General features: G+C 38.8%; 2 protein-coding genes across 7 annotated transcripts in view; both read left to right on the forward strand.

The window, feature by feature from the left end:
- si:dkey-97m3.1 (fatty acyl-CoA reductase 1) overlaps positions 1-7,016 on the forward strand; it is a 41,547-nt gene extending 34,531 nt beyond the window's left edge. The window contains exons 11-13 of one of the 4 annotated variants that reach the window (XM_062064749.1): positions 1,711-1,813; positions 2,698-2,734; positions 6,912-7,016. In XM_062064749.1, coding sequence (XP_061920733.1) covers positions 1,711-1,813; positions 2,698-2,709 — 115 coding nt within the window. In that variant the 3' untranslated portion in view covers positions 2,710-2,734; positions 6,912-7,016. Of the gene's footprint in view, positions 1-1,710; positions 2,167-2,697; positions 2,735-6,911 lie in introns of those variants that run through there. The other 3 variants (XM_062064750.1, XM_062064751.1, XM_062064748.1) reach the window with 3 other exon arrangements.
- Positions 7,017-8,932: 1,916 nt separating this feature from the next.
- kdm7aa (lysine (K)-specific demethylase 7Aa) overlaps positions 8,933-26,138 on the forward strand; it is a 33,718-nt gene continuing 16,512 nt past the window's right edge. For 2 of the 3 annotated variants that reach the window (XM_062064752.1, XM_062064753.1), the window contains exons 1-3: positions 9,766-9,921; positions 22,397-22,482; positions 22,575-22,692. In XM_062064752.1, the coding sequence (XP_061920736.1) occupies positions 9,824-9,921; positions 22,397-22,482; positions 22,575-22,692 (302 nt within the window). In that variant the 5' untranslated portion in view covers positions 9,766-9,823. Of the gene's footprint in view, positions 9,066-9,765; positions 9,922-22,396; positions 22,483-22,574; positions 22,693-26,138 lie in introns of those variants that run through there. The other variant, XM_062064754.1, reaches the window with a different exon arrangement.

The following is a 26,138-nucleotide window of genomic DNA, read 5'->3' on the forward strand; positions in this document are numbered from 1 at the left end:
CAGATGTGTGAACATGATTGCACAAGGGTTTCCTAATCATCAATTAGCCTTCTGAGCCAATGAGCAAACACATTGTACCATTAGAACACTGGAGTGATAGTTGCTGGAAATGGGCCTCTATACACCTATGTAGATATTGCACCAAAAACCAGACATTTGCAGCTAGAATAGTCATTTACCACATTAGCAATGTATAGAGTGTATTTCTTTAAAGTTAAGACTAGTTTAAAGTTATCTTCATTGAAAAGTACAGTGCTTTTCCTTCAAAAATGAGGACATTTCAATGTGACCACAAACTTTTGAACGGTAGTGTGTGTGTATATATACTGTATATATATATACATTTTATTGTGTGAGAACATATTGTTTGACAATCTTTTTTTGGTTGCAAATCCTGTTGTTTAATTGCATAAAAAAAGACACATTTTTCCCCATATACCATATTTTCTGGGCTACAGAGTGTATTTAAGCCGCACCCACCATATTTTAGAAGAAAAACATATTTTTACATATATTAAGTTAAGTTAAAAAGTTAAAGTACCAATGATTGTCACACACACACTAGGTGTGGCGAAATTATTCTCTGCATTTGACCCATCACCCTTGATCACCCCCTGGGAGATGAGGGGAGCAGTGGGCAGCAGCGGTGGCCGCGTCCGGGAATCATTTTTGGTGATTTAACCCCCCAATTCCAACCCTTGATGCTAAGTGCCAAGCAGGGAGGTAATGAGTCCCATTGTTATAGTCTTTGGTATGACTCGGCCGGGGTTTGAACTCACAACCTACCGATCTCAGGGCGGACACTCGCTGCAGATATATACCGGCAGGAAAGATTTTGTAAATGCATACTTACGTACAAACCTTAATTGTTTCCAAACGGTGCCTGCCACAGGGCAGTAAAACGGCTGATCAAACAAAACTAGCCGGGAAGCTTGCTCTCCAATCAGCTAAACGGACACAATAACTCCACAGTGACATTTGTGTGAATTTACGAAAGTGAAACAATACAAAAAGAATGCCATTGTAAGTTCATAATACTAACACAGACACTTGTAAACTTGTTAGCATATATGCTAATGATAACGACACAAGATTGATTATATCACGATAGCACATACAAACATGCATGAAAACACTCCAACAGACATCACACATGGGACAGTTGAGCAAATATGAATTGTTTTAGTTATATTGTTACAAATGTTGCTTGGAGTGATGAATAATGAATCCTTTTGAGCGGGAACGCAATGGACGGCTTTACTTCCAGTTCAATGCATGAAACGGGAAGTACGTTTTCAACCCGCAGCACCTCCAGTAAGCGAACTCGTCTAAAAGATGTCGCCATAGCACAAACAATAACACACCTTTTCAGTGTCTCTGTCGGTGTAATATGTTTGTTGAACACAAATAATTATGGCTGTTAGCGAAAGAAAATACATCGTTTTATAAGCCGAAGGGCTCAAAGCGTTGGGGAAAAAGTAGCGGTGTATAGTCCGAGGAATACGGTACATGTTTAAATATTTTCAAAATGTTGAATACTGGTAACAATATTTCTATTGAGTTTTAGAATGTTTCTTATTAAAAATAAATATTTAATATATATGTAGAAAAGTTCATTTATTCGAAATGTCTCGCCAAATCGCTGACACTTCAACTTTGGCATACCTTTGTGGGGGTTTTCATTTGTGCTTCTTTGATGGCGTCTTACAGGCTGAGGAACATCCGCTACACCTTCAACACCGTGCTGGTGGTCTTCATCTGGAGGGTCTTCATCGCCCGCTCGCAGATGGCCAGGAACATCTGGTACTTTGTGGTCAGCCTGTGCTTCAAGTTCCTCTCCTACTTCCGCGCGTCCAGCACCTTGACCAACTGACGAGTCTTCCTGCCGCCGGACTTTTCGCGTGAAACGTGGACAAGCGGGGGAGGGGCTTGGGTGAAGGAGGGGGGGGCGTGTAAGGAGGAGGGGATGGCGGGGTTGTCAGGATGACACAGAAGCACCAAAAGTCGTCCACAAAGAAAAAAAAAGTGTTATCGATTCGATACCTTGTTTCCCTCTCTTAAGATATGCAACTATTTCTCGCCGTCGTCATGGTAACTACATACTTGCCTTCTGCTTCTTTTACTTGAAACGCGTCAACTGAGGACTTTTTTTTTTTTTTTTTTTTTTTTAAACCAGAGGATACCCAAGTTGTCTTTCAGGTGATTTGGATATCTGCACGTCTTCTTGTGCTCGTACTCTACTGCCTTTTTCAAGATGGAAGCATCGTCTGCGCGGACGCCGACCCCCTGATCGTCGATCCCGCCGCTCTTTGTACAGCGGTTTGTACTGACACTGCGTTTACTACTTTTTCATCTTTGTACTTGGCTCAAAGCTCAGTGCCGCGACAGTTGGTGTCAATAACCGAGCGAGGCCACCTTTTTCTGACAACTACTTCCTGTTTCCCCCCCACCGCCTAAATTAAGCACACGACCTTTTCAACGCCCAATCATCTTGAGCTGGTCAGTCTTGAGGAAGAGCAAAGGGGCTAAGTACACATCCCTGAGGGACGCCTCCATTAACTTGTTTGTACTACTCGTTGGCCAGGACCTGCTTCTGACGTGTTCTTGATTTGGAAGCTGTGTAAATAGTTGAGCGTTCGTTCAAAAAAGGGAGTTTGCTCTGAAGGCGTCTAACCTGCATTTCTTTCTCTTTCATAGGTAAAACTGTGATGAGCCATTCAGAAAAAAAAAAGAGGTACAAAATATTTATGCAAAGTCTATTTCCGAGGGCTCGCCCTCTTAATTGTCACCACCAGTGGTGTGTGTTTTGATCCCGAGCTCGTAGCTGCGGTGATCTCGTGTGTTGATGGCCAAACTCCTCGTTAGCGTCGTCGGTGACGACAAACGCGAGCAATTACTTCATCTAATTCCATCTGATGTTTGAGCGCGTCTGCTCCGTGCTTCATTCAAGTGTGAAATAAACCAGACCAGAGCGTGCATGTCTGCTGTCCACTACCCTTTTTTTCTTGCTCCCCGCTCCAGTAGGGAAGGGATGCACATGGCCTGCAAAACAAAACACATTTTAAGATAGCCAACACTCTACTGCCATCTGGTGGCTAAAGTGAATCGTGCTTATTATTAATTATATATACATTTTATATTCCGGTGTGTGTGTGTGTGTGTATATATACAGTATATGTATACACATATACGTTAGGTCAGGAAAAAACAGCGGCTATATCATCCCTACAAGCCTGTTTGGCATGTTTCCCTGCTCGTCAGGGTTTTATTGAATAAATTCAATAAAATTGAATAAATTCAATAAAATCCCCTTACAAGCAGGGAAACCTGCGAAACAGGCTTGTAGGGATGATATAGCCTCTGTGTTTTTTCCTGACCTAACGTATATTCTGCTCTACCCCGGTATTGAGCACTGTATAACAGATAAACCACAGAAACCTTGACTATATATATATATATACAGTATGTATATATACAGTATATGTATATGTATAGTATATTTATCTATACTTGCATACACATATATATATGTATAGTCAATGTATGTGTATATGTATATATATATATTGTTACTTTACATGCAGTCGGCTTTCGGCCCCCAACTCAAAAAGACTGGACACCCATGTTTAGAGAGTAGTGTCACCCAAGTAAAAGTAAAAAGTAGTCATTCAAATCTTACTACAGCATGTACTACTACTACATTATATTTTACAGTCGTGTTATAACAGTGCTAATGTTAGCATATGCGCAGCTAAAAATATACAACTTACTGTAACATGTTTTCTATAATTGGAAGTGGAGGTCTTATCGTCTTAATTAAATGCGAACATTTCTTATGCAACAGATGACAGCGCATGATATAAATGTTGTTGTTTTTTTTGTTTAGTTTTTTTTTACGTCTGGTCACTTTTTACAGTGTGTAGCATGAGAGCAGTCATGTGACTGCCAAGCTCCTTTTGATCGGGGAAATGGAGTCAAATGTCACTCGTGCTTACGTGGAATTGGTGAAAGAGTCATGTGACCGTGTCCCTAGAGTGGAATGACTGCCAAAAGTCCACAAACACACAAAATGTTTTTTACTAATGCCCAACAATTCGCAAGTATAAAAACAATTTTCTTCAAGTTAAAACTTTTGGCAGTAATATTCCCCCCTGCGCAATCCACACACTTGCGTGCAGATCACCTGTAATTAGCACTCTACAACGACAGGTGGTGCTGCTGCATCAATTTAAGGCTATCTCTCTTGTCTTGGCAGTTGACCAGACAGCATACCAACATGGAGGCCTTCATAAAAAACATTGCGTGATTTTTAAAGAGGGGATAGTAAAATAAATATGTTAACTTACAGGTGGAGCTTGTTTCCCCTCTCTCCTGTTGCCATTTTACTCCCCACCCTGCTTCTTCTTAGTTATTTTTGGCGGACGGCACCATGCGCAAATAACAATAGCTCTGACAGCCTTAGATTGACTCAGCAACACCACCTCTTGTCATAGAGTGCTAATTACGGGTGCTCTAAGTGCAAATGTGTAGATCGCTCAGGGTGGAATATTACTGTCAAAATATTTAACTTGAAGAAAACTTTAAATTGTTTTTTTAATTGAAAGTTGTTTTTATACTTTTCTTAATTGAAGAAAACAGTTTATATACCTGCAAATCGTTTTTTTTTTAATGGAAGAAACAGTTTTTACACTTGCGAATTGTTTTTTTAATTGGAAAAAAACTGTTTTTAATACTTGCAAATCTTTTTTTTTAAATGAGGAAAAGTTTTTATACTTGAGAATCTTTTTTTTTATTGAAGAAAACAGTTTTTATACTGACAAAATGTTTTTTTAATGGAAGAAAATTGTTTTTATACCTGCGAATCGTTTTTTTCTAATTGAAGAAAACAATTTTTTTTGACCTTCGAAGCGTTTTTTTAATTTAAGATAATTGTTTCATTCTTGCTAATCGCTTTTTTAATTGAGGAAATATGTTCTTATACTTGCAAATCATATTTTTACTCGCACAAAATTATTTTGTTATTTACATGGATTAGTTTTTTAATTGAAGAAAATAGTTTTTTACTCGCAAATCTGTTTTTTTTAACTTGCAGAAGATAGGGGTTTTTTTACTTGCAAATTGTTTTTTTAATTGAAGAAAAAAAAATTACTTGTTAATTGTTTTACTTGCAGAAAATATTTTTTTTTTCTTACTTGCAAATCTTTTTTTAATTGAAGAAATTTTTTTTTTAACTTGTAAATCGTTGGGCCGAGTAGAACCATGTTTTTTGTGTGTGTTTGTGGGGTTTTGACAGTAATTTCGCTCCATTGTGTCTGCTGGAGGAAATGTTTTAACAAACCAAATGAATTTGTCTTTGCAAGCAATAATCAATAAATTATAAACAAATGTGACGATGACATAAATAAATGTAGCGAGCAGAATGAAACTGTAAAAGTAAAAGTAGTGTTTCCTCTTCACAAGAATACTCAAGTAGAAGTTAATTGCATTGCTCTGAGAAGTAAAATGTATCCAAAACGTTATAAAGAATATTACAAATGCATATATTTTATTTTAATATTTTTAGATAAATATTTAACACGCTAATTTGCACACATCGTGGTAATTTGGCACCACTAAGATGACAAGGGTGCCATCTTACAAGTTTTTTGCACTATACGAGCCTCCTTGCAATAGTTGATGGCGTAACAAATGTAGCATTAAACCCCGTAAGATCCGAGCAGAACATCCGATCTTACTCCCTAGCATTAGCTTATAGCTAGAGATGGACATAAGTTTGTTTTTCCAAGCATTTGAATGAAGAAAGGGAGTGTGAAGAATAGTGCTGGGAAGAAGAAATGGATACCATTCATTGAGTTGAAAAAAGAAAACATCAAAACCATGATGGAGCGTGTCGCTAGCCAACTTGGTGAAGCAGTACGAGTGTCTCACTGGTCATTTGTAGTCAATAACACTAACCAAGGATGTTTATCTATAAAAATATAGAGAAGCAGCTGGAAGGATGTACTGTAGAAGTTTGCTCTAAACTATTATTACATTACATCATAAAACTATTGTAGTTGTACTACATTGTATTGTTTTATACTATATTTCTTACACAAAAGTTTGTATTTTTTAAACTTTATTGTAGTCCAATTCATGTAAACATGTGGTGATATTTACATTTTTATCATCTTCAATGCCAAATAAGACACAAAAGACCGTAAGTTAAGGGTGTAAAAACATTAAGGTTTTTTGGGGGGGTTTTTTCTCTGAAATTTCAGTCCTAAACAAAAATACCAGGTTTAAATTCTAAATGCATAAACGTTATACTAATTGAAAGTTGACGTAATTTGATCAAAAGGCCTTCAAATTGTTAACATGTAAAAAATAACATTGCATGTTTGGTATTTTTGTTTAGGACTGAAGTTGATTAAGAAATTTGAGCAAACAAAAAGTCAGAAAATATGTATATAAATATGAATTCAAAATGTTTTTTCTGCCCTTTGAAAAATGAAGGACTTACATGTCCTGTTTGACTTTGCAGTAATGTTGAATAACTGCCAGTGTATCATATGCCTGCAAAATAATTGGACATTGAAATGTTTTAATTTAATATAAAAAAAAAAACATCTTAGGAAAAATAATGTATAATGGAGTAACAAACAAAAAATATGACAAAAACACGTCAAATGTTTACTGCAAGGACAAAAAAGTCAGCCTTAGCAGTAGCGATCAACATGGAGAAATGCTGCCCTCTTGTGTTTAGAGAAGGAACATGCGTCAACTAGTGTTTTTTCTTACATCCGGAACGCACACGTTATGAGTGGACTTGTTTGCCACTTGTTGCTCGGCAGAATTTATGATGAAATGTTCATTCATACACCTATTATTTGCAATATTCTACAAGTAGTCAGTTTTTTTCTTTCATCCAGCAGGGCACAGCAGAGTGGTCCCAACCTGCATGGCGGTCAACACTGAGGGGGCCAGATTATAGACTGTATATTACATCTCTTACATTAAAATGAAATATCCCAAAAATGTTGACGATTTGTATTTTTTGCAGCCCTTCAAGGCACCTGCGATTAAGGGCTTTATAAATATTTTTTGATTGAATATCAATCAATCAATCAATCAATGTTTATTTATATAGCCCTAAATCATAAGTGTCTCAAAGGGCTGTACAAGCCACAACGACATCCTCGGTACAGAGCCCACATACGGGCAAGGAAAACTCACCCCAGTGGGACATCAATGTGAATGACTATGAGAAACCTTGGAGAGGACCGCATATGTGGGTAACCCCCCCCTCCCCCTCCCCTCTAGGGGAGACCGAAAGCAATGGATGTCGAGTGGGTCTGACATAATATTGTGAAAGTCCAGTCCACAGCGGATCCAACACATCAGCGAAAGTCCAGTCCATAGTGGGGCCAGCAGGAACCATCCCGAGCGGAAAATATGGGCAAATGTTGTTGTTTTTTACCTAAAATGTAAATAATGTATGGATATTTATAATAGTTAAATATTTCAAAATGGTAAAATATTCATTTCAGGCAAAAATATAGATCTAAAAAAACATTTTAAATATTTGTTTTAAATTCATGATTTCTTTAAAAATGTGTAAGATTTTATTTTAATAAGGTACAGGAATTTTAATATCAACTATTTGTATAACATTAAACATAATAAAAAATATTGTTTGATTTAAAACGTTTGTACCTACTTTTGGCTCAACCTGTATTTAATTCAAATTGGATCTCTATACCCCAAAAAGTACCAATCATTATTAAATGTCCAGATATTTACAAAACTTCCTTTTTGTTGTATAACTGCACTGCACCACATTTTGATATTCTCCTAATAGTCAGCATTATTAGACTACTAGTGGCAATACGATACCGAAATTGGAGCCTTGAGTATTGGCCAATACCGATATTGGAATGGTGGAAAATATCCAGGGACTTAAACGAAGAACAATGGTAGGTATGAAAAACATTAACATATTTTTTTATCATCCGTGTGGATTGGATTTATATGTTCTTTAAATTGAAGTTAAATTTTAATTGTTGTGGCGACACCTAGTGGCCACTTTTTGTATCGTTTGTAATAGTATTCCAAATAAAAACATAAGGAATCACACACACATGAAATTAAATGCTGCACCCATTTTTTTTCTTTGAAGTTCACTCAATATCTATAATGTATGTTTGCTGTCCGCCATAAAGCCGTGTTTTGTTTCAAAAACACATACAACTAACCTTTATTCCCACGCTAGTCCACCACGGTCACGGCAGCATTTACTGAGTTATTAACGTCTTATTAAACCAAATCCAAATCAAATCGTGCGACTATTTATGCTCCGTGATAGTGGGCAGTGTAGTGGGCGGAACTCGCTTCCGTGTTGTCATGGCTGCGTCGTGACGTCATCGCTGTAGGTACATTACGTTGAAGCGTTCCGCAGCTTAACTAGAACTCTACGTTAAAACACTCTCCACCTCTAACAACCAAAAAGCTGTGAAAACGATGATGCTGTGTTCCAAATTTAAATTATTTACTGAACTTGTGTGAGCCTATGGCTTTGCAATTTGTTATATATATATATATATATATATATATATATATATATATATATATATATATATATATATATATATATATATATATATATATATTTTATTTATTTTTTTTTTTTATATATATATATATATATATATATATTTTCATTATATTTTAGTTACTTTATTGAGTTTACAACCCCCTGGCGCTGTTTTGTACTTTTGTTGTACTTGTTTTGATTATTAGTTCTCAATTGTTTGTAAATGTTGCAATTTATAAATAAAGGTTTATAAAATTAAAAAAATTTAAATACATTAAAAAAGCGTTCCACAGCTCGCCCCCAAGGTGGCGCTGCTACACGGATGATGCAATTGGAAGGAATGCGAGGCCATGCGTGTCCAATTGTGCTTCGTTTGCCTTTTAAAGAGAGTCGGGTTGTTTTAAAGGAATGTAGCAGCCAGGAATTGCATCAATGAATGCGAAAAAGTGATTTTGTGCAACAACAACCAAAAACATGCTTTTCTGATGCGGATGTGAGTCTTTGCTTTCAGATGATCTAAAGTGCGTTTTCAAATGTATACCTTCAAGAAAAGTGTGTTTAAAAAGTTGCACCAGAGTGTCAAAGACGTGGACACTTAAGATTGAACCACTGCAGCCTTCGGTTGTTTGCAGGCTCGGAAGCAACATTGAAGAAAGTATGACATGTAATATAGACATGTCTTCTCTGTGCAGCGATGCATGATTGCAGCCAGCTTTCTTGCATGCACGCCCGTGCAGGGCTGCGCAGATTGCTGAATGGGGGATGGGTGCTGTCACTTTTTTTAGATCAAGCTGTGGGTTCACGGTGGTCCCCATTGCTATTCACTGCGTGAGCACGTAGGGCGTGACAGACACGCTCCGTGGTGACGTAGCAAGGGGGTGACATTGTTGTGCTCGGGGGTCTTTATGGGCTTTTTGCCTTGCTTGCTTGGGTGTAATGAGACACAACAAGAAAGTAAATAACTTTTTTAGATGAAATATACTCACATTTCTGTTAAGAACCTAAAATATTTGTTGTAAGATGTCATATTTTATAATACGTGTATGCATTAATCATTGTGTCAGTCCTACGTTGGAAAAGGCGTGTCGCTATTGCGCAAAAAAGACATTCGGAGAGTGACGTAAGATGAGGGGTTCGCTCGAATGGCCCGGATGGTTGGCGAGTGCTCGGCTCCCACTTCGGCTATTTCCGGCCACCGGGCTCCAATCTCCGCCCCTCGTCGTCCCTGCGTTGTTTGGGGACAGTAGCAAGATGGCGGCGGCCCCGCTGTACTGTGTCTGCCGGCAGCCCTACGACGTGAGCCGGTTTATGATCGAGTGCGACATCTGCAAGGACTGGTTCCACGGCAGGTATGTCGGGAGGGGTCTTTCCTCGGCTGCGAGGTCGGTTCGAGGCCATAAACATTCAGGGTTTGTGTGAGAAAGGCGACGGTTCTCTTGGCTGTGGACCGGTGGCTAGGCTAGCTTAGCTAACAACTGGCGACGGGGTCTTTAAACCTTCTATTGACGCCACTTTATTTGAGACAGTGGGCTTCTTTTCCTCCAAATCACCTTGCATTTCGTCAGAATGAATCTATACCGAAACGACAGTACGCGTTCCTTATATTTTTGCCTGTAAATGAGATACATGTCAAAGAAAGTAACTAGTTTTATGAGCCGATTCTGTATCGTCGAGCTGTTGTCAGTGTAATGTAAGTGCTCGTCGTCTACAAAGGCGGCGTGTTTAGCTAAACCACTTATATTCTTATATTCATATTTCAATATCTCTAACTCATTTAAACATGACCCTTTTTCTGACGCCGATGTTATTTAAGGTGCTGTCGCTGTACTTTAAAATATATTTCCCTCCTCAAGCAACTTCTCCTTCTACTTACTGACGCATTGTTACGGGGGGCTCGTTAATGCTCTTCAAACGTCCTCTCAAAACGTGTTATTTTGTAGCAATTTTTTAAACAATAGGTCAATAATGTTTTGTTTTGTTTCGACTTGAAAGGCAACGTTTGAGAACAAGGACCTTGTTATTGTCGCCCTTTTGATTGACAGCTTGAGAAATTTAAATCCCCCTTCTTGCCATGCACATGGCTGAAGGCGCCCCCTCTGGTCCAAATATGAACTGCGTGTTAGTTTTTGGTTGAGTGGAAAGACATTCACAAACATTTTTTATGACATTTTCTCGATAGACTGATATAGACTGTGCTCGTCTCTCAAAATGCCAAATACTCCTGTTTTGAAATTATTTATGCTACAAAGTCAAAAGTAAATTAGTTGAGTGGAAAGACATTCACAAACATGTTTTATGACATTTTCTCGATAGACTGATATAGACTGTGCTCGTCTCTCAAAATGCCAAATACTCCTGTTTTGAAATTATTTATGCTACAAAGTCAAAAGTAAATTAGTTGAGTGGAAAGACATTCACAAACATGTTTTTGGGCATTTTCTCGAGATGTTTGTTAATGTTGGGGTGCCCACTTTTTTAACGTTGCTACGCAACCTTATGTATAAGTTCATGTGTAGGGTATCTGAGTCTGAAAATGACATAATCTCTGTGATAACGAACCCTTGCTGCAGTTCTGTTAAGTACTCATCTGGACTGTGGAACCATTGGCACACATTTTTGTATGTCAGAAACTGACATTTGGGCTTTATGTTTTATTGTTTTTATGTTTTATTGTTTTATTTTTAATGTATTATATTCTGTTTGTATATGCTTAATGGATCTTAAGGTCTGCAATAAAGATTGATGATGATGATGATATACCGTAATTTTCGGACTATAAGCCGCACCTGACTATAAGCCGCACCAGCTAAATTTAGGGGAAAATACAGATTGCTCCATATATAAGCCGCACCCGACTATAAGCCGCAGGGTTTTGATGTGTAATTAGCGTAGTATATAGGGGTTCCTGCTACCACGGAGGGGATTGTCGGGACAGAGATGACTGTTTGGGAACGCAAAGCGTCCCATTTATTAACAATAAATCTTTCAATCATTCAATCAAACTTTCACATCTTTGACATGGCGAACAGCATTCGTGCAGAGTACAAATAATACAACGGTGCAAAGTAGGGATGTCCGATAATGGCTTTTTGCCGATATCCGATATTCCGATATTGTCCAACTCTTTAATTACCGATACCGATATCAACTGATACCGATATCAACCGATATATGCAGTCGTGGAATTAACACATTATTATGCCTAATTTGGACAACCATGTATGGTGAAGATAAGGTACTTTTTAAAAATAATAATAAAGTAAGATAACTAAATTAAAAACATTTTCTTGAATAAAAAAGAAAGTAAAACAATATAAAAACAGTTACATAGAAACTAGTAATGAATGAACATGAGTAAAATTAACTGTTAAAGGTTAGTACTATTAGTGGAGCAGCAGCACGCACAATCATGTGTGCTTACGGACTGTATCCCTTGCAGACTGTATTGATATATATTGATATATAATGTAGGAACCAGAATATTGATAACAGAAAGAAATGGGGGAGGGAGTTTTTTTGGGTTGGTGCAATAATTGTAAGTGTATCTTGTGTTTTTTATGTTGATTTAATAAAAAAAACTTAAAAAAAACACACAAAAAAAACGATACAGATAATAAAAAAAACGATACCGATGATTTCCGATATTACATTTTAACGCATTTATCGGCCGATAATATCGGCAGGCCGATATTATCGGACATCCCTAGTGCAAAGTAATACAAAGTGCTCGCCTGTACGTTATGAAAATAACCAGCCTACCGGTATATGAAAAGTCAGTCTTTAATCATTGTGTCATCGTCTTCCTCCTGCGTACTAAAACCACCGAAATCCTCTTCGTCGGTGTCGGAGAAGAACAGGCCGTAAATAAGCCGCACCCTTGTATAAGCCGCAGGGACCAGAACGAGGGGGAAAAGTAGCGGCTTATAGTCCGGAAATTACGGTATATGTGCTCATCTCATACTACTCTTGTTTTGAAATGATTTATGCTACAAAGTCAAAAGTAAATTTGTGGCAGAGCTGGGCGATATGACTGATAACTGTATCACAGTGTAGGTGTTTTATATCAGTCTATCGATAATTATTTATATTTGTATGACCTATTGAAAATATAGACTAGAAGAAAAATACAGTAAATGTTAACATTTGTAGTTCAAATGTAACCTTCCTCTGATTATAATCCCCTCAACTATCAAGGCAGAAGGGAAAAGAAAGGTCACCATAACCATGGAAAACAATCAATGTAAACACAATTCTAAAATCACAATAAACACCCAATAACGTCTTTGAATTAAGGTGCAAAAAGGAATATGTAAGACATGCTTAGTAAAGTGTAACAAAATATGGCAAAGTATGAAAATGTAAACAGAGAAACCCAATAAGAACAACTAATGTTACCAAATAAAGGTAGCTATTAATGTGGTCTGTTAGTCCTATTTAGGTATGGAAATTAATGTATGCTATGCAGTAATTACTATTTTAATATTATTGGACCAAGTTATTATTTTTAGGAAGCCTGTTTATTTGTTTTTTATTTTAGTTATACAGTCCTGCACTTTTAGTTCCTACTTGTTTCTGTATATCCGAATAGGAAATGGGCGAGGGTTGAAAAGAAAAGATGAGCATGGCAAATGACTACTGTCCGTTTTGGAAAAAATTTAAAAAGCACTGTCATAATGTCGAGGTGAAGTTTCCTGTTTTATTCACAATTTATTTGCTCTCTGAGGCTTTAGTTTTTAGTTTTTCTTCTCACTCCATGCAGAGAATACACAGCGAGACAGCAAGACCGTGTAGCCAAAAAGACAGTTGATACCGTTCCGCGATTGGCTGTTCAGCGTGTCCCTTCCATTGCTCACTGATCCCTTCTTGTTTTGCTAGGTTACCAGATTGCAAGTGTCTTTGTTCATGCAACCAACCATGCTTATTTTTTTCTGGTTTCTTTCGACCCAAAAAAATACACGTCTTAGCGCAAGCATTTTTACTGATATCAATTACACGTCTATCGCAATATATATTGATATATAACTTTATCGACCTGGCCCTAATTTGTGGTATTACTGGAATATCATAGCACTTACTCATCATCAAGCAGCTATATTATTACACATTTTCACTAGCACTATTGTCCTTTTTTAGTATCCATCAGAATTTCACACCCAACATCTCTTGTTAGTCATGTTGAGTGAGCGTGCCCGTGCTGTTAAGTCCTCCCTTTCGTGACTCATTGCGTGTGTGGTTACGCAACATTATTGTGTGTGTGGATTTCATTATTAGGTTCACTGGCACACACACACACACACACACACACACACACACACACACACACACACACACACACACACACACATCAGGCAAGTTTATTCCAGGCTTTCAGGTCACAACTGGTGTGAAGCCTATTGGGTCACACGGAGTAATCAGTTTGGCTTCCTAATCAGACTTTGTTACGGTGTACATGTTTGAAGTACGTGCAGTTGTGTGCTCAGATAAGAGCAGGGGAGAATGTGCTGCTGTGTGTATCCTCACACGTATTCAGCATGACCTGATATGGATGTATTTTGGTGCAAAAATATAACACTTGGTTAAAAAATAAGAGCAGGCTTTGCTGCACATCTTAATATTTAGTTCTGTCAATGTTTGTTCTCCTGTTGTACATATTAATGTTGTGTTGTTGTACGTAACATGTGGCCTTTATTACATATAGACCGTTACATTGTTTATGTAATAGTTGGCTAAAGTGTACATAATGCCTCTTGTCATAGAGAGGCATGGACAAACACAGTTCATTAGCATTAAAGCTACAAACACGCAAAACGGCGTGATCCCAGCAGGGCTTACAGCAAGTACATTTAAAGTAGAGGTGTTCGAAGTGTGTGTCCGTTTCTGGCCAGCTGTTCAAGTTTTGTTGGCCCGCAGTGTATTGTCAAAATAAAATCAAACAAAAAACAGTAAGAGATAAGAGTAAATTGATGTAATTTAATGTAATGAGAAAAAGCTGATATTTTTTTAATACTAATAACTAACTGGAATATGCGATTTCGGGACAAATTGCGTGTGAATGCTGAATGTGCACAAGCCAAACTTAAAGCTAACAGTTCAAATGAGTCAAGTACCATATGACTCTGAGGCTTACACGCTTACAAAATTGCCACAAAAAGTTGGCATGTTAATGTTACCTTGCTAAGAGTGAGCACATGTTAAGAGCCAATTTATGAGACTGAGGCGTACGGCTGCAAAATTGGTTAAAGTTAAAAGTTACTTGAATCAATCGGGTGAAAACTTAGGGAGAAGAAGACGGACCAAAAATGGCGGAATAATAGGAATAATTATTATAGAAGACCTTTTGGTGTGGAATTGTATGTGTGTGGATGTTTTTCAGCATTCACAAAATAACACACTGTCACCTAAAGCACTGTTTGAATATATGTAATGGCTATTTTTAGATTTTTTTTTCCAGAATGAAAAACAAATGATAGGCCTTTGCATGCTGTGACTTTTCAGTATGTGCCGTTGGTGGAAAAAGTTTTGACACCCCATGTTTAAACTGGGCATCAAGACTAAAAAAATTACAAAATAATTCAATTAAAATATTATGGCACCTCTGCTTAGTAATTCAAAATGGTGAAAATAGTAGCAATGGGACAATTTTAAGCCCATTCCCATAATGATGTAATAAAGTTTGTAAGCTTACCGCTGCTTCTGTCTGTGCTGATATTATTTATTTTGTTTATCTGACAAATACAAAACCCTGCTTGCTTTATTACAATACATAACCATATTGTTCCTAGTTTTTTTCCCCCTCAAAGTCCATCTGCATGTTGTGGGAATCGTCAGCGGGATCGCAGGCGGGGCTTCCCTCAGCGGGCCTTCTTGATTTAGGTGTCGTCCATTGGGGTCGGTGACGGGACAGAGGAGGTGATTGATGGGCGCAACGCGCATCCAAGTTCATTGTGTAATCCGTCAATGTCGTGCACTAAAGCGAAATGGATTGACTGCGCAGAGTGGTTTTTTTAGTGTTTACGTTAAGTGGATGAGAGGAAGCCTCACTGTTGACCACTAATTCGGGTTTGTCCATTTAGGTGTGAGGCGTATAACTGCTGTTAAAAGCTGTGTTTACCTTCCTTAGCAGGGCAGCGGTATGACTTATTTTTAGGTTGATGGGTGTTGATTTGAGGTCAGCATTTCCTTTTTCCTCACTGCCAGACAAATACAGTCTCAAAGAATCATCGCCATTACTAACGTCTCATCCCTCCTTGTGTTTACTAATCCAAAGCTTCCTGTTGTCTCCATCTTCAATGTGTGAGTCCGTCGTGGCTCCAACCACCACAAAACCTTTTTCAAAATGCCTTCCAACAGTGGCCACCTGTCTAGTGGCCATTTTTGCTGTTTTGCCTTGAGTGGTCGCTGTAGACAGGTTTGACTGCAAATATATATATGAACAGAGCAGTGCATAGTAGTTACCTTGTTGTGTGTGTGTGAATGGGTAAATGTGGAAATACTGTCAAAGCGCTTTGAGTACCTTGAAGGTAGAAAAGCGCTATACAAGTACAACCCATTTATCATTTATTTATTTACTTATTATGTGACGCTATTGCTAAGTTGTCCAACAACCAACAACTGTCCGTTTCCTGAAGCCAGTGAGTTTGTTGACAGGCACAAGACGGACGATGTAGTAGTTTCTGTTTTTTTTACGGGAACCTGAGACCTTGAGACGAAGACGTGTGTTCAAGCGCTCCGGGCTTGGAAGTAACCCAACCTGCAGTAAAAACAGTTAAGCTGTTAAGACTCTCAAGTGCCTTGTAAACAACAAAGCCATCCGCTTTTGTTGTTTTAACGGCCTTCTCCAAACTGTGATGTCACTGGCGTGTGGATCAAACCCCATGTGACATGAATCAGTGCCTTGAGCTGGACTGTTTGTGTAAGCAGTGACTTTAGGAATGGGAGGCCTCTGGGTCACGTAACGCTAGCCTGTCCTCGTCTTTTCTACATTGTACACCGGGGTCCCTAATGTGGGCTGTGCCGCGTGCTTAAAATAATGGCCATGCCCGCCTCCAGCCTTTTGTGTTGTTTGACTGATCACTGAGGACAATGAAGCCCTTCTCACAGTGCCACTGGTTAATGAATAAGCCCACTCAGCCACACAGGAAGGAGGCCCTTGATGAGAGGAAGTAGAAGGAAAGAGGCGGCTGACGCTCGGCGTTGAGCCAAGCGCTCTAAGGAAGGAAAGTTCTGCTCGCAAGTCTCTAACGAGATCTAGATTGGCTCTCGGCAGTGCCAAACATTCCTGAACATGTCCCTCTAGACCAGGAGTCCACTACAACCACCCCAAACATTTTGGATTCAAGTCAAAATGAGCTGTCCAGGACTTCTTTGCATGCCATTGAAGATGCTGTTGCCATTCTCATCCAATTACATTTATGTATTTAAAGGGGAACTGCAATTTTTGGGAATTTTGCCATCGTTCTCAATCTTACGAGATTGAGACAAGACAAGAACACTTGTCTTTTTTTAGGAGGGAATTCTGAAGACATGACATGGTTTGCGAGATGCAGCTTAAAGGGAGTCACCATTGGAGTCTTCAAAGCCCTCTAAAACAACTTCAAAGCCCTCCATCAACATATTATATACACACTGCAAGTACATATAGGTAATGTAATAACAGACAAGTTCATAATATGTAATATGTACAATATTTAGGAAATTTTAAGCATTACCAGAACCTCTTTCTTCGGTGCATTTATTTTCGTGCCCATAGCAACGCACTTTTGACTTTTGTCAAAAAATGTGTGTTCCTACTTCCAAAAACAAACGCACATGTTCTAATCATGGCAGACTTAGTAATAAAAAACGAAGATGGTTATTTACAACCATACATTTTTTAACCAGAATGTACGGAGAATGAACTACTGGTTATAGAAGCTAGCATGAAGAGAGGGTGAAACGTTAGAGCAGAGTGAAGCCTCGAGAGTCAGGACCGATGTGATTTGATTGTCTAAATGTGAAGCTTAGAGCCAAGTTATGCCGACATAAATGGGGTGCTTACCCAAAATCAACTGGAAAACTTCTCCGGCCAGCTAGACCAAACGGACAACTGTCCATCGAGTAAGTCGCTATAATATTGATCATGATACATGCAGCACATTGTGCTAGTTGTTACTACTACATACACTGTCGAGCTAGCTTTGTACAAACAGAACATGAATTGTGGATACATACTTTACGGATACTGTAATTGTGAATGTTCACATTTTTCAGTCAGTACAGATTGGTGTCCTATCACATTGTGTTGTGCATTACAAACTCAAAAGCCATTCAGCTGCTGATGTAGAAGATAGGTTATGGCTAATGCTGTAGCAAGGTGACGTGTCACCATACTAGAAAAATAGTACCTCAGTGTTCTTACAATAACGTTTCTACAGCTTGGTTATTATACAGGTTAAGGAGCATAAATTAAGTATTGTTGGTAGTTTTTGGATGCATTTTTAAAGGCCTACTGAAACCCACTACTACCGACCACGCAGTCTGATAGTTTATATATCAATGATGAAATCTTAACATTATAACACATGCCAATACGGCCGGGTTAACTTATAAAGTGACATTTTAAATTTGCCGCTAAACTTCCGGTTCGAAACGCCTCTGAGGATGACGTATGCGCGTGACGTAGCCCGGCGAACACGGGTATGCCTTCCACATTGAAGCCAATACGAAAAAGCTCTGTTTTCATTTCATAATTCCACAGTATTCTGGACATCTGTGTTCGTGAATCTGTTGCAATCATGTTCATTGCATTATGGAGAAGGAAGCTGAGCAAGCAAAGAAGAAAGTTGTCGGTGCGAAATGGACGTATTTTTCGACCGTAGTCAGCAACAACAGTACACAGCCGGCGCCTCTTTGTTTACATTCCCGAAAGATGCAATCAAGATGGAAGAACTCGGATAACATAGACTCTAACCAGGAGGACTTTTGACTTCGATACACAGACGCCTGCAGAGAACTGGGACAACACAGACTCTTACCAGGATTACTTTGATTTGGATGACAAAGACGCAGACGTGCTACTGTGAGTATGCAGCTTTGGCTTCTAAACATTTGATCGCTTGACCGTATGTGCGCAACTTTTTTTTGCGTATGTATGTAACTTTTTTAAAATATATAAGCTTTATGAACCTTGGGTTAGGTGAACGGTCTTTTGGGCTGAGTGATTGTGTGTGTTGATCAGGTGTTTGAATTGTATTGGCGTGTTCTATGGAGCTAGGAGCTAGCATAGGAGCTAGGAGCTAGCATAACAAACACGCAGGTGTTTTTATGCAGGATTAATTTGTGGCATATTAAATATAAGCCTGGTTGTGTTGTGGCTAATAGAGTATATATATGTCTTGTGTTTATTTACTGTTGTAGTCATTCCCAGCTGAATATCAGGTACCGTGAGTATGCAGCCTTGGCTGCTAAACATTTGATAGCTTGACCGTATGTGCGCGTCACGTACGTAACTTTTTAAAAATATATAAGCTTTATGAACCTTGGGTTAGGTGAACGTTCTTTTGGGCTGAGTGATTGTGTGTGTTGATCAGGTGTTTGAATTGTATTGGCGTGTTCTATGGAGCTAGGAGCTAGCAGAAGAGCTAGGAGCTAGCGTAACAAACACGCAGGTGTTTTTATGCAGGATTAATTTGTGGCATATTAAATATAAGCCTGGTTGTGTTGTGGCTAATAGAGTATATATATGTCTTGTGTTTATTTACTGTTGTAGTCATTCCCAGCTGAATATCAGGTACCGTGAGTATGCAGCCTTGGCTGCTAAACATTTGATAGCTTGACCGTATGTGCGCGTCACGTACGTAACTTTTTAAAAATATATAAGCTTTATGAACCTTGGGTTAGGTGAACGGTCTTTTGGGCTGAGTGATTGTGTGTGTTGATCAGGTGTTTGAATTGTATTGGCGTGTTCTATGGAGCTAGGAGCTAGCAGAGGAGCTAGGAGCTAGCGTAACAAACACGCAGGTGTTTTTATGCAGGATTAATTTGTGGCATATTAAATATAAGCCTGGTTGTGTTGTGGCTAATAGAGTATATATATGTCTTGTGTTTATTTACTGTTGTAGTCATTCCCAGCTGAATATCAGGTCACCCCCGGCTCTCACAGCATCTTCCCTATCTGAATAGCTTCAACTCCCCACTAGTCCTTCACTTGCACTTTACTCATCCACAAATCTTTCATCCTCGCTCAAATTAATGGGGAAATTGTCGCTTTCTCGGTCCGAATCTCTCTCACTTCATGCGGCCATCATTGTAAACAATAGGGAACTTTGCGTATATGTTCAACTGACTACGTCACGCTACTTCCGGTAGGGGCAAGCCTTTTTTTTATCAGATACCAAAACTTGCAATCTTTATCGTCGTTGTTCTATACTAAATCCTTTCAGCAAAAATATGGCAATATCGCGAAATGATCAAGTATGACACATAGAATAGATCTGCTATCCCCGTTTAAAAAAAAAAAAATCATTTCAGTATACCTTTAAGTGATTTAGAGGCAGAATGTGTTGCTCCGGTTAGCTACATTGCTAGCCACCTAGAACGAGCAGAGTATTACAAATTACAATCCCCCAAAAAATACATACGTGCTCTTGTCGCACATAAAGATTGTGAACGATAGGCAAACTTCTCCCCAAAAATGCAGTTTCCCTTTAAAGCGGCACCCAACAGATAGATTAAGCGCTATTTGTTAGGTGTTATTTTGCATCATAACAATCTTAAATCAGCCCATACACACCTGGTCTGACACCCATAAAAAGGCATAGTGGGAGAGATTAGTGCTGCCAAATTAACGACTTTGTCACAAATATTGTATTGGTGTGCTATCTTCACAAATATTGTATTGGTGTGCTATCTTAAAGGGGAACTGCCCTTTTTTGGAATTTTGCCTGTCATTCACAATCCCTATGTAAAACAAGAACACTTCGTTTTTCTTTAGTTTTATGCATTCTTATTTCTAAAATACGGCAAGTATGAGGTGGCTAGCAATGCAGCTAATGGAAGTACACTATCACACCAATAAAGCCCTATAAAAAAATCCAAAAACTGCCAAAAGTACTCTATTTACGTCTTGTGACCTGAATATTAACCAATTATTAGTGATATTATTAACACTAACACAGGCAAACTATTTTAGCAGCGCCGTGATCACAGAGAGCTAACGCACTAGCTTCCGCAGCTATAGTGTTGACATACTGAGCTGCATACTGAACATCCCATCAGTCAAGATCCCAATGAGAGCAGATATTGTACAGTAAATGATTGTTTTATTATGTCAGTAGTTTGTACAATGTATCTTGTTCAGCACTTGGCAATACTGCTACATGATGCTTGGGGTTTCACTAAAGCACCATCTGTTTAGCGCAAAGCGTCTAAAACCTGTACACCATCCTTCGTCTATTCAGACTAAAAATATATGGCTCCGGATCATCATTTGTCCCAAAGTAGTCTTTGTTGTGCCTCACAAAAACTGTCATGATTAGTGGTGGTGGTGTTGTTTAAGGGAAACGCAAACAAAAAAGAAAAAACTGAAATGTTTATACAATTAATAACAAAGATTTGTCTTTTACTATGTGCATGCACAAACGTCATGGTCAAGTATGCAAACAACGGTCTTCAAAACATAATGTATGTTTTGTGCTTGGCAGATTGTCTAACAATGAACATACAAGATAATAGTCTCACACTACATTGAGGTTTTGTGATTACATCGTCACATGGCTTACCGGGGTCTGATGCAACACATCGTCATCTTAAGAGAGAGTGAGGGAGGCAGGAAATTCTTGGCCTCCCCCTCACTTTGTCAGCTCACGCTCAGTTTCTTTCCCTCCTGCTTCCCTTCACAAGCCATGGCGCCTCTGAGTCGTTACTGCAAGTAATCTTGTCGCATGTGACGCATCAGCTGAGCGTGCCCGCGCTTGTGGCTCGGTGTCCTCACGCCACCCGCCACCCCATGACGTCATGAGGTCACCTCCGGAGAGAGGCAGTGAGTCATGCTTTCCCCCAGTGAAGGAGCACATGTTGGAAATCCTGAAACATGAGCTAGACCTACTACTACTGCCAAACAGCACTTTGTTGTTGTTCTATGTCATCTGCTTGCTCACGTGCAGGAGAGGGAGGGGGTCAACATCTGGTTGTTCTATAGCCCCTAAAAAAAAGTTAAAACATTTCAGTAAGAGTCAGCATATTGTTGATTTAATAGTTTTGTTCCTAAGGCATTTTTAGGAGTTATGTAGGGACATGTCTCTCGCACAGTGTGGAAAAGGTAGATGCTTGCATGCATGCATGTATGCAAAAAATTCGCAGGAGCCTTCCACTTCCTGTGGACTTAACGGCCCTCGACTTTTATTTCCTTTTTACAGTTTCCTGCCATTCCAAGTAGATCAAAGCTGATAGCAGACTACGAACATCCCCCAACATGAACCACGTCCCAACACATCTAGGACAAATTTGACAGTGTTCTGATATTTTTTTACCACTCACCATCACAATACCTTGCAGCTGACCGGCTTGTAGGCAGGCAATTTTGCTAGCTATTTTAGGTCAAGCGGGGACAACACCCCCCCCTCCCCCGGGTGTAATGAAGCCCTTTATAAATGGATTTTAAACATAATTATTCGGCATATGGAGCACAGACACTTCTTTGTATGTGACCTCAATGGACCATTTTAATGGTTGACCTGACGTATACTACTACACTGTACTCATATTAGAGCACGTTGTCTAATCTGGAACATGCTCACGTCCTATCATCAATCATCCTGTTCTGAATGTTCTCTCTGTCCTGTCCAGTTGTGTGCAGGTGGAAGAGCACCATGCTGTGGACATTGACGTTTACCACTGTCCCAACTGTGACGTCGTACACGGACCCTCCCTGAGTGAGTATAGCAGCTTATCTTGAATACGTCCAAGTGTGACGCAGGGAAGGCTCCAACGTGTCTTTGTTCTTTCTTCAATTTACCACCTGCAGTGAAAAGGCGCCACAACTGGCACCGCCACGATTACACGGAATTTAATGATGGAGCTAAACCGGTGCAAGCTGGCACCCCCGTCTTCGTCAAAGAGCTGCAGAGTCGGACATTCCCAAGGTAGACGTCAAGTCTGACACTAATAACTAATTATGTTTAAGGTACTCAAAGCAGTGTTTCTGAACATTTTATTGGGATAAGGCACATATTTTACATTAGGAACATCCTGTGGCACGCCACCAAACAAATGGCACAGAAATTACATATACTAAAATAATGATTTGGTTAATTATATACCTTTGCCTTCTAGTGGAAGAGCATTGAAATGATCTGCCGATTACTGTACAGTGGGCAAGGTTGTATTTTTGCCTCATCCTTCACTTTAAGCGTGATTTAAGAATGTGTGAAAAATGCACTACCTACCCGATAAATCCGAAAGAGATGATAGAGTATAATCTGCTCACAGATGCTACCTGGTGGTTGCTTCAGCACACTGCAGCTAATCCCGGATAGTCCCACTTCCTAATGGTTCAGTCATGAATGAGGCAAATCTAAAACCGTACCTACTGTATGTAACTGGCAAAGATAGATGAACAAAGATCGATTATTTGGAGTAAATCATCGTTTTTGGATCAAGTAAGTGAAATGGATCATTCGGCGCATTGGTTGGTAATTAATTATTTAAAGCGTAGTCACTCAAGGCCACTTGCACTGTGATGAACTTGGGTGCTATTCTCCCTCTCTCTCCCAGCCCCTGCCGATTTACTCATACTGAGCTTTTGTGCTACCTCTATTCTGTATTGCACTGCAAATTATTTGCCACTTGTCCATTTTTAAAGGGGAACTGCACTTTTTTGGCAATTTTGCCTATCATTCACAATCCTTATGTAAGACAAGCACACACATTTTTCTTTTTTTATGCATTCTAAATTCTGAATAAATGCAATCAAAAGTCCGCTTACAATGGAGCCTGTAGGAGTCACACTGTTCCGCCTATAAAGCCCTTCAAAAACATCCAAACACCTCCATTAAGATTTTATATGCGGTATAGCTCGGTTGGTAGAGTGGCCGTGCCAGCAACTTGAGGGTTGCAGGTTCAATTCCCGCTTCTGCCATCCTAGTCACTGCCGTTGTGTCCTTGGGCAAGACACTTTACCCACCTGCTCCCAGTGCCACCCACACTGGTTTAAATGTAACTTAGATATTGGGTTTCACTATGTAAAGCGCTTTGAGTCACTTGAGAAAAAGCGCTATATAAATGTAATTCACTTCACTTCACTTCACTATATACATGCTGTAAGTATATGTGTAATGTAATAATGGGCACATGTATATTAACATTTAATATGTACGTATTTTGCCCATTTTAAGCATATGCATAACATTCATTTCAGAAACGCATCACAATGTTCGCTTTATTTTCAACTACATCACTGATTATTACTCACTGCAGACTTCATGGGAGCCAACAAACATAATAAAACATCACTTACTGTACTATGTCTGCTCTCATTAGGATGCTGACTGATAGAATCTTGTTATAGTCCCATTTAGATGTAGAATGACTCATAATCCTTGCGAAGAAAATGGGGGCGGAACAAGCTATTTTTTCCATGTCTTCTTGCCATTTCTGGGTCTAAATTGGCTGTCACAGTGTATGAACTTGTTGGAATACGTCTTCATCCTTTTTCTATCCAAGTAAGAGGCATGATTTATGATCTAGAATAAACGTCCACGAGCAGGGAAGCGAGAAAACAGCTCGCCAAGCAAAATAGGCACAGAAGCGCCTGATAATGACGTCGCTATATATAGTTAATCTGCATTAGTGATTATAATAATAATATCACTAATACTTGGTTAATATTCAAGTCATAAAATGTAAATGGCATATTGTTATTTATTGGATTTAATAAGCGGAATAGAGAACCTTCCAACGGCTCTGCTGTAAGCAGACTTTTATTTACGTTTATTTACAAGTTAGAATGCATTTTTAAAAATCCATCCGTCATGTCTTTCATAATGATTCCAAATTCCAAAAAAAGTGTAATTCCCCTTTAAAAAAATGTTTATAGACATGTCCCTAGTTTAAAGCTATTTACTTATTTTTAGTCATTGACTAATCTTAATTTGAGTTATTGTATTTATTTTATTACCGTATTTTTCGGACTATAAATCGCTCCGGAGTATATGTCGCACCGGCCAAAAATGCACAATAAAGAAGGAAAAAAACATATACGTCGCACTGGAGTATAAATCGCATTTTTGGGGGAAATTTATTTGATAAAGTCCAACACCAAGAATAGACATTTGAAAGGCAATTTAAAATAAATAAAGAATAGTGAACAACAGGCTGAATAAGTGTACGCCATATGACGCACAAATAACCAACTGAGAACGTGCCTGGTATGTTAACGCAACACATCATGGTAAGAGTCATTCAAATAACTATAACATATAGAACATGCTATACATTTACCAAACAATCTGTCACTCCCGATCACTAAATCCGATGAAATCTTCCTCCCCGGTGTCGCCTCTGGTATGTCCTTTCTTTCTGATGCTCGATTGCCGTTCTCTGCTGCATATTTCACCAAGTCCATTTTGTAATCTGCAGTATATGATTTCCTTTTCGGTGCCATTTTAGTTCAGCCCTTCTCAGTTTTTATAAGTTACTGCCAGTGTTGATGTGATCCATTTTAATAGCTACGGCAGTAGCATATAGCATATAGCAGTTAGCATCCCATGACCCACAATGCACTTCTGCCATGACCCTCCCCCGCCGAATTCTTATTGGTTGACGTGTGAGTGACGATTGCTGACGTGTGTGTGACGATGGCTGCCATTTGCTTCGTCTCTTACGCGAATGAGATAAATAATATTATTTGATATTTTACGGTAATGTGTTAATAATTTCACACATAAATCGCTCCAGAGTATATGTCGCACCCACGGCCAAACTATGAAAAAAACTGAGATTTATAATCTGAAAAATACGGTTGTTTAAAATTTTTAAATTGAGGAAATAACTACCGGTATTCAAATAAGATAATTTGTTTCCCCCCCACATAGAAAATTGTGTTTAAAGATTCTGCAACATCTTGAGGTTGCTTAATTTAAGAATTACAATTTGAATCTTGCTTGTTTTCAGAATAAAATACTCAAAAGTCTTGCTATTTTAAAGATATACAAATCTTACTTTAGGATGTATTCTCAAGTAAAATTATCTGTCCATGCAGCTAGTTAATTTCACTAGTTTTTTGTATTTTTACCTAAAATGTAGGCTTTTTATCTTTTTTTTTTTTTTTTTTAGCTCTTTTTGCAGTGTACTGTCTTTTTTTGACTGTGGATTATTTGGAGTGTTCGGGTTTTATTTCTCTTATGAAATGTGTCAGTTGCCTTGCAAGGGGCAATGGCATTTTAGTCATTCTATCACTTGGCTGTGCCCTGGCCCACCTCTTCCAATTGTGCCAGAGAGCACTTATACTAGCCAATGTCTTAGATCAGGGGTCCCCAAACTTTTTGACTCGGGGGTGGGGGGGCGGACGACACATTGGGTTAAAACAATT

The sequence above is a fragment of the Entelurus aequoreus genome, linkage group LG12, assembly GCF_033978785.1.
Source record: "Entelurus aequoreus isolate RoL-2023_Sb linkage group LG12, RoL_Eaeq_v1.1, whole genome shotgun sequence".
Taxonomy (NCBI): domain Eukaryota; kingdom Metazoa; phylum Chordata; class Actinopteri; order Syngnathiformes; family Syngnathidae; genus Entelurus; species Entelurus aequoreus.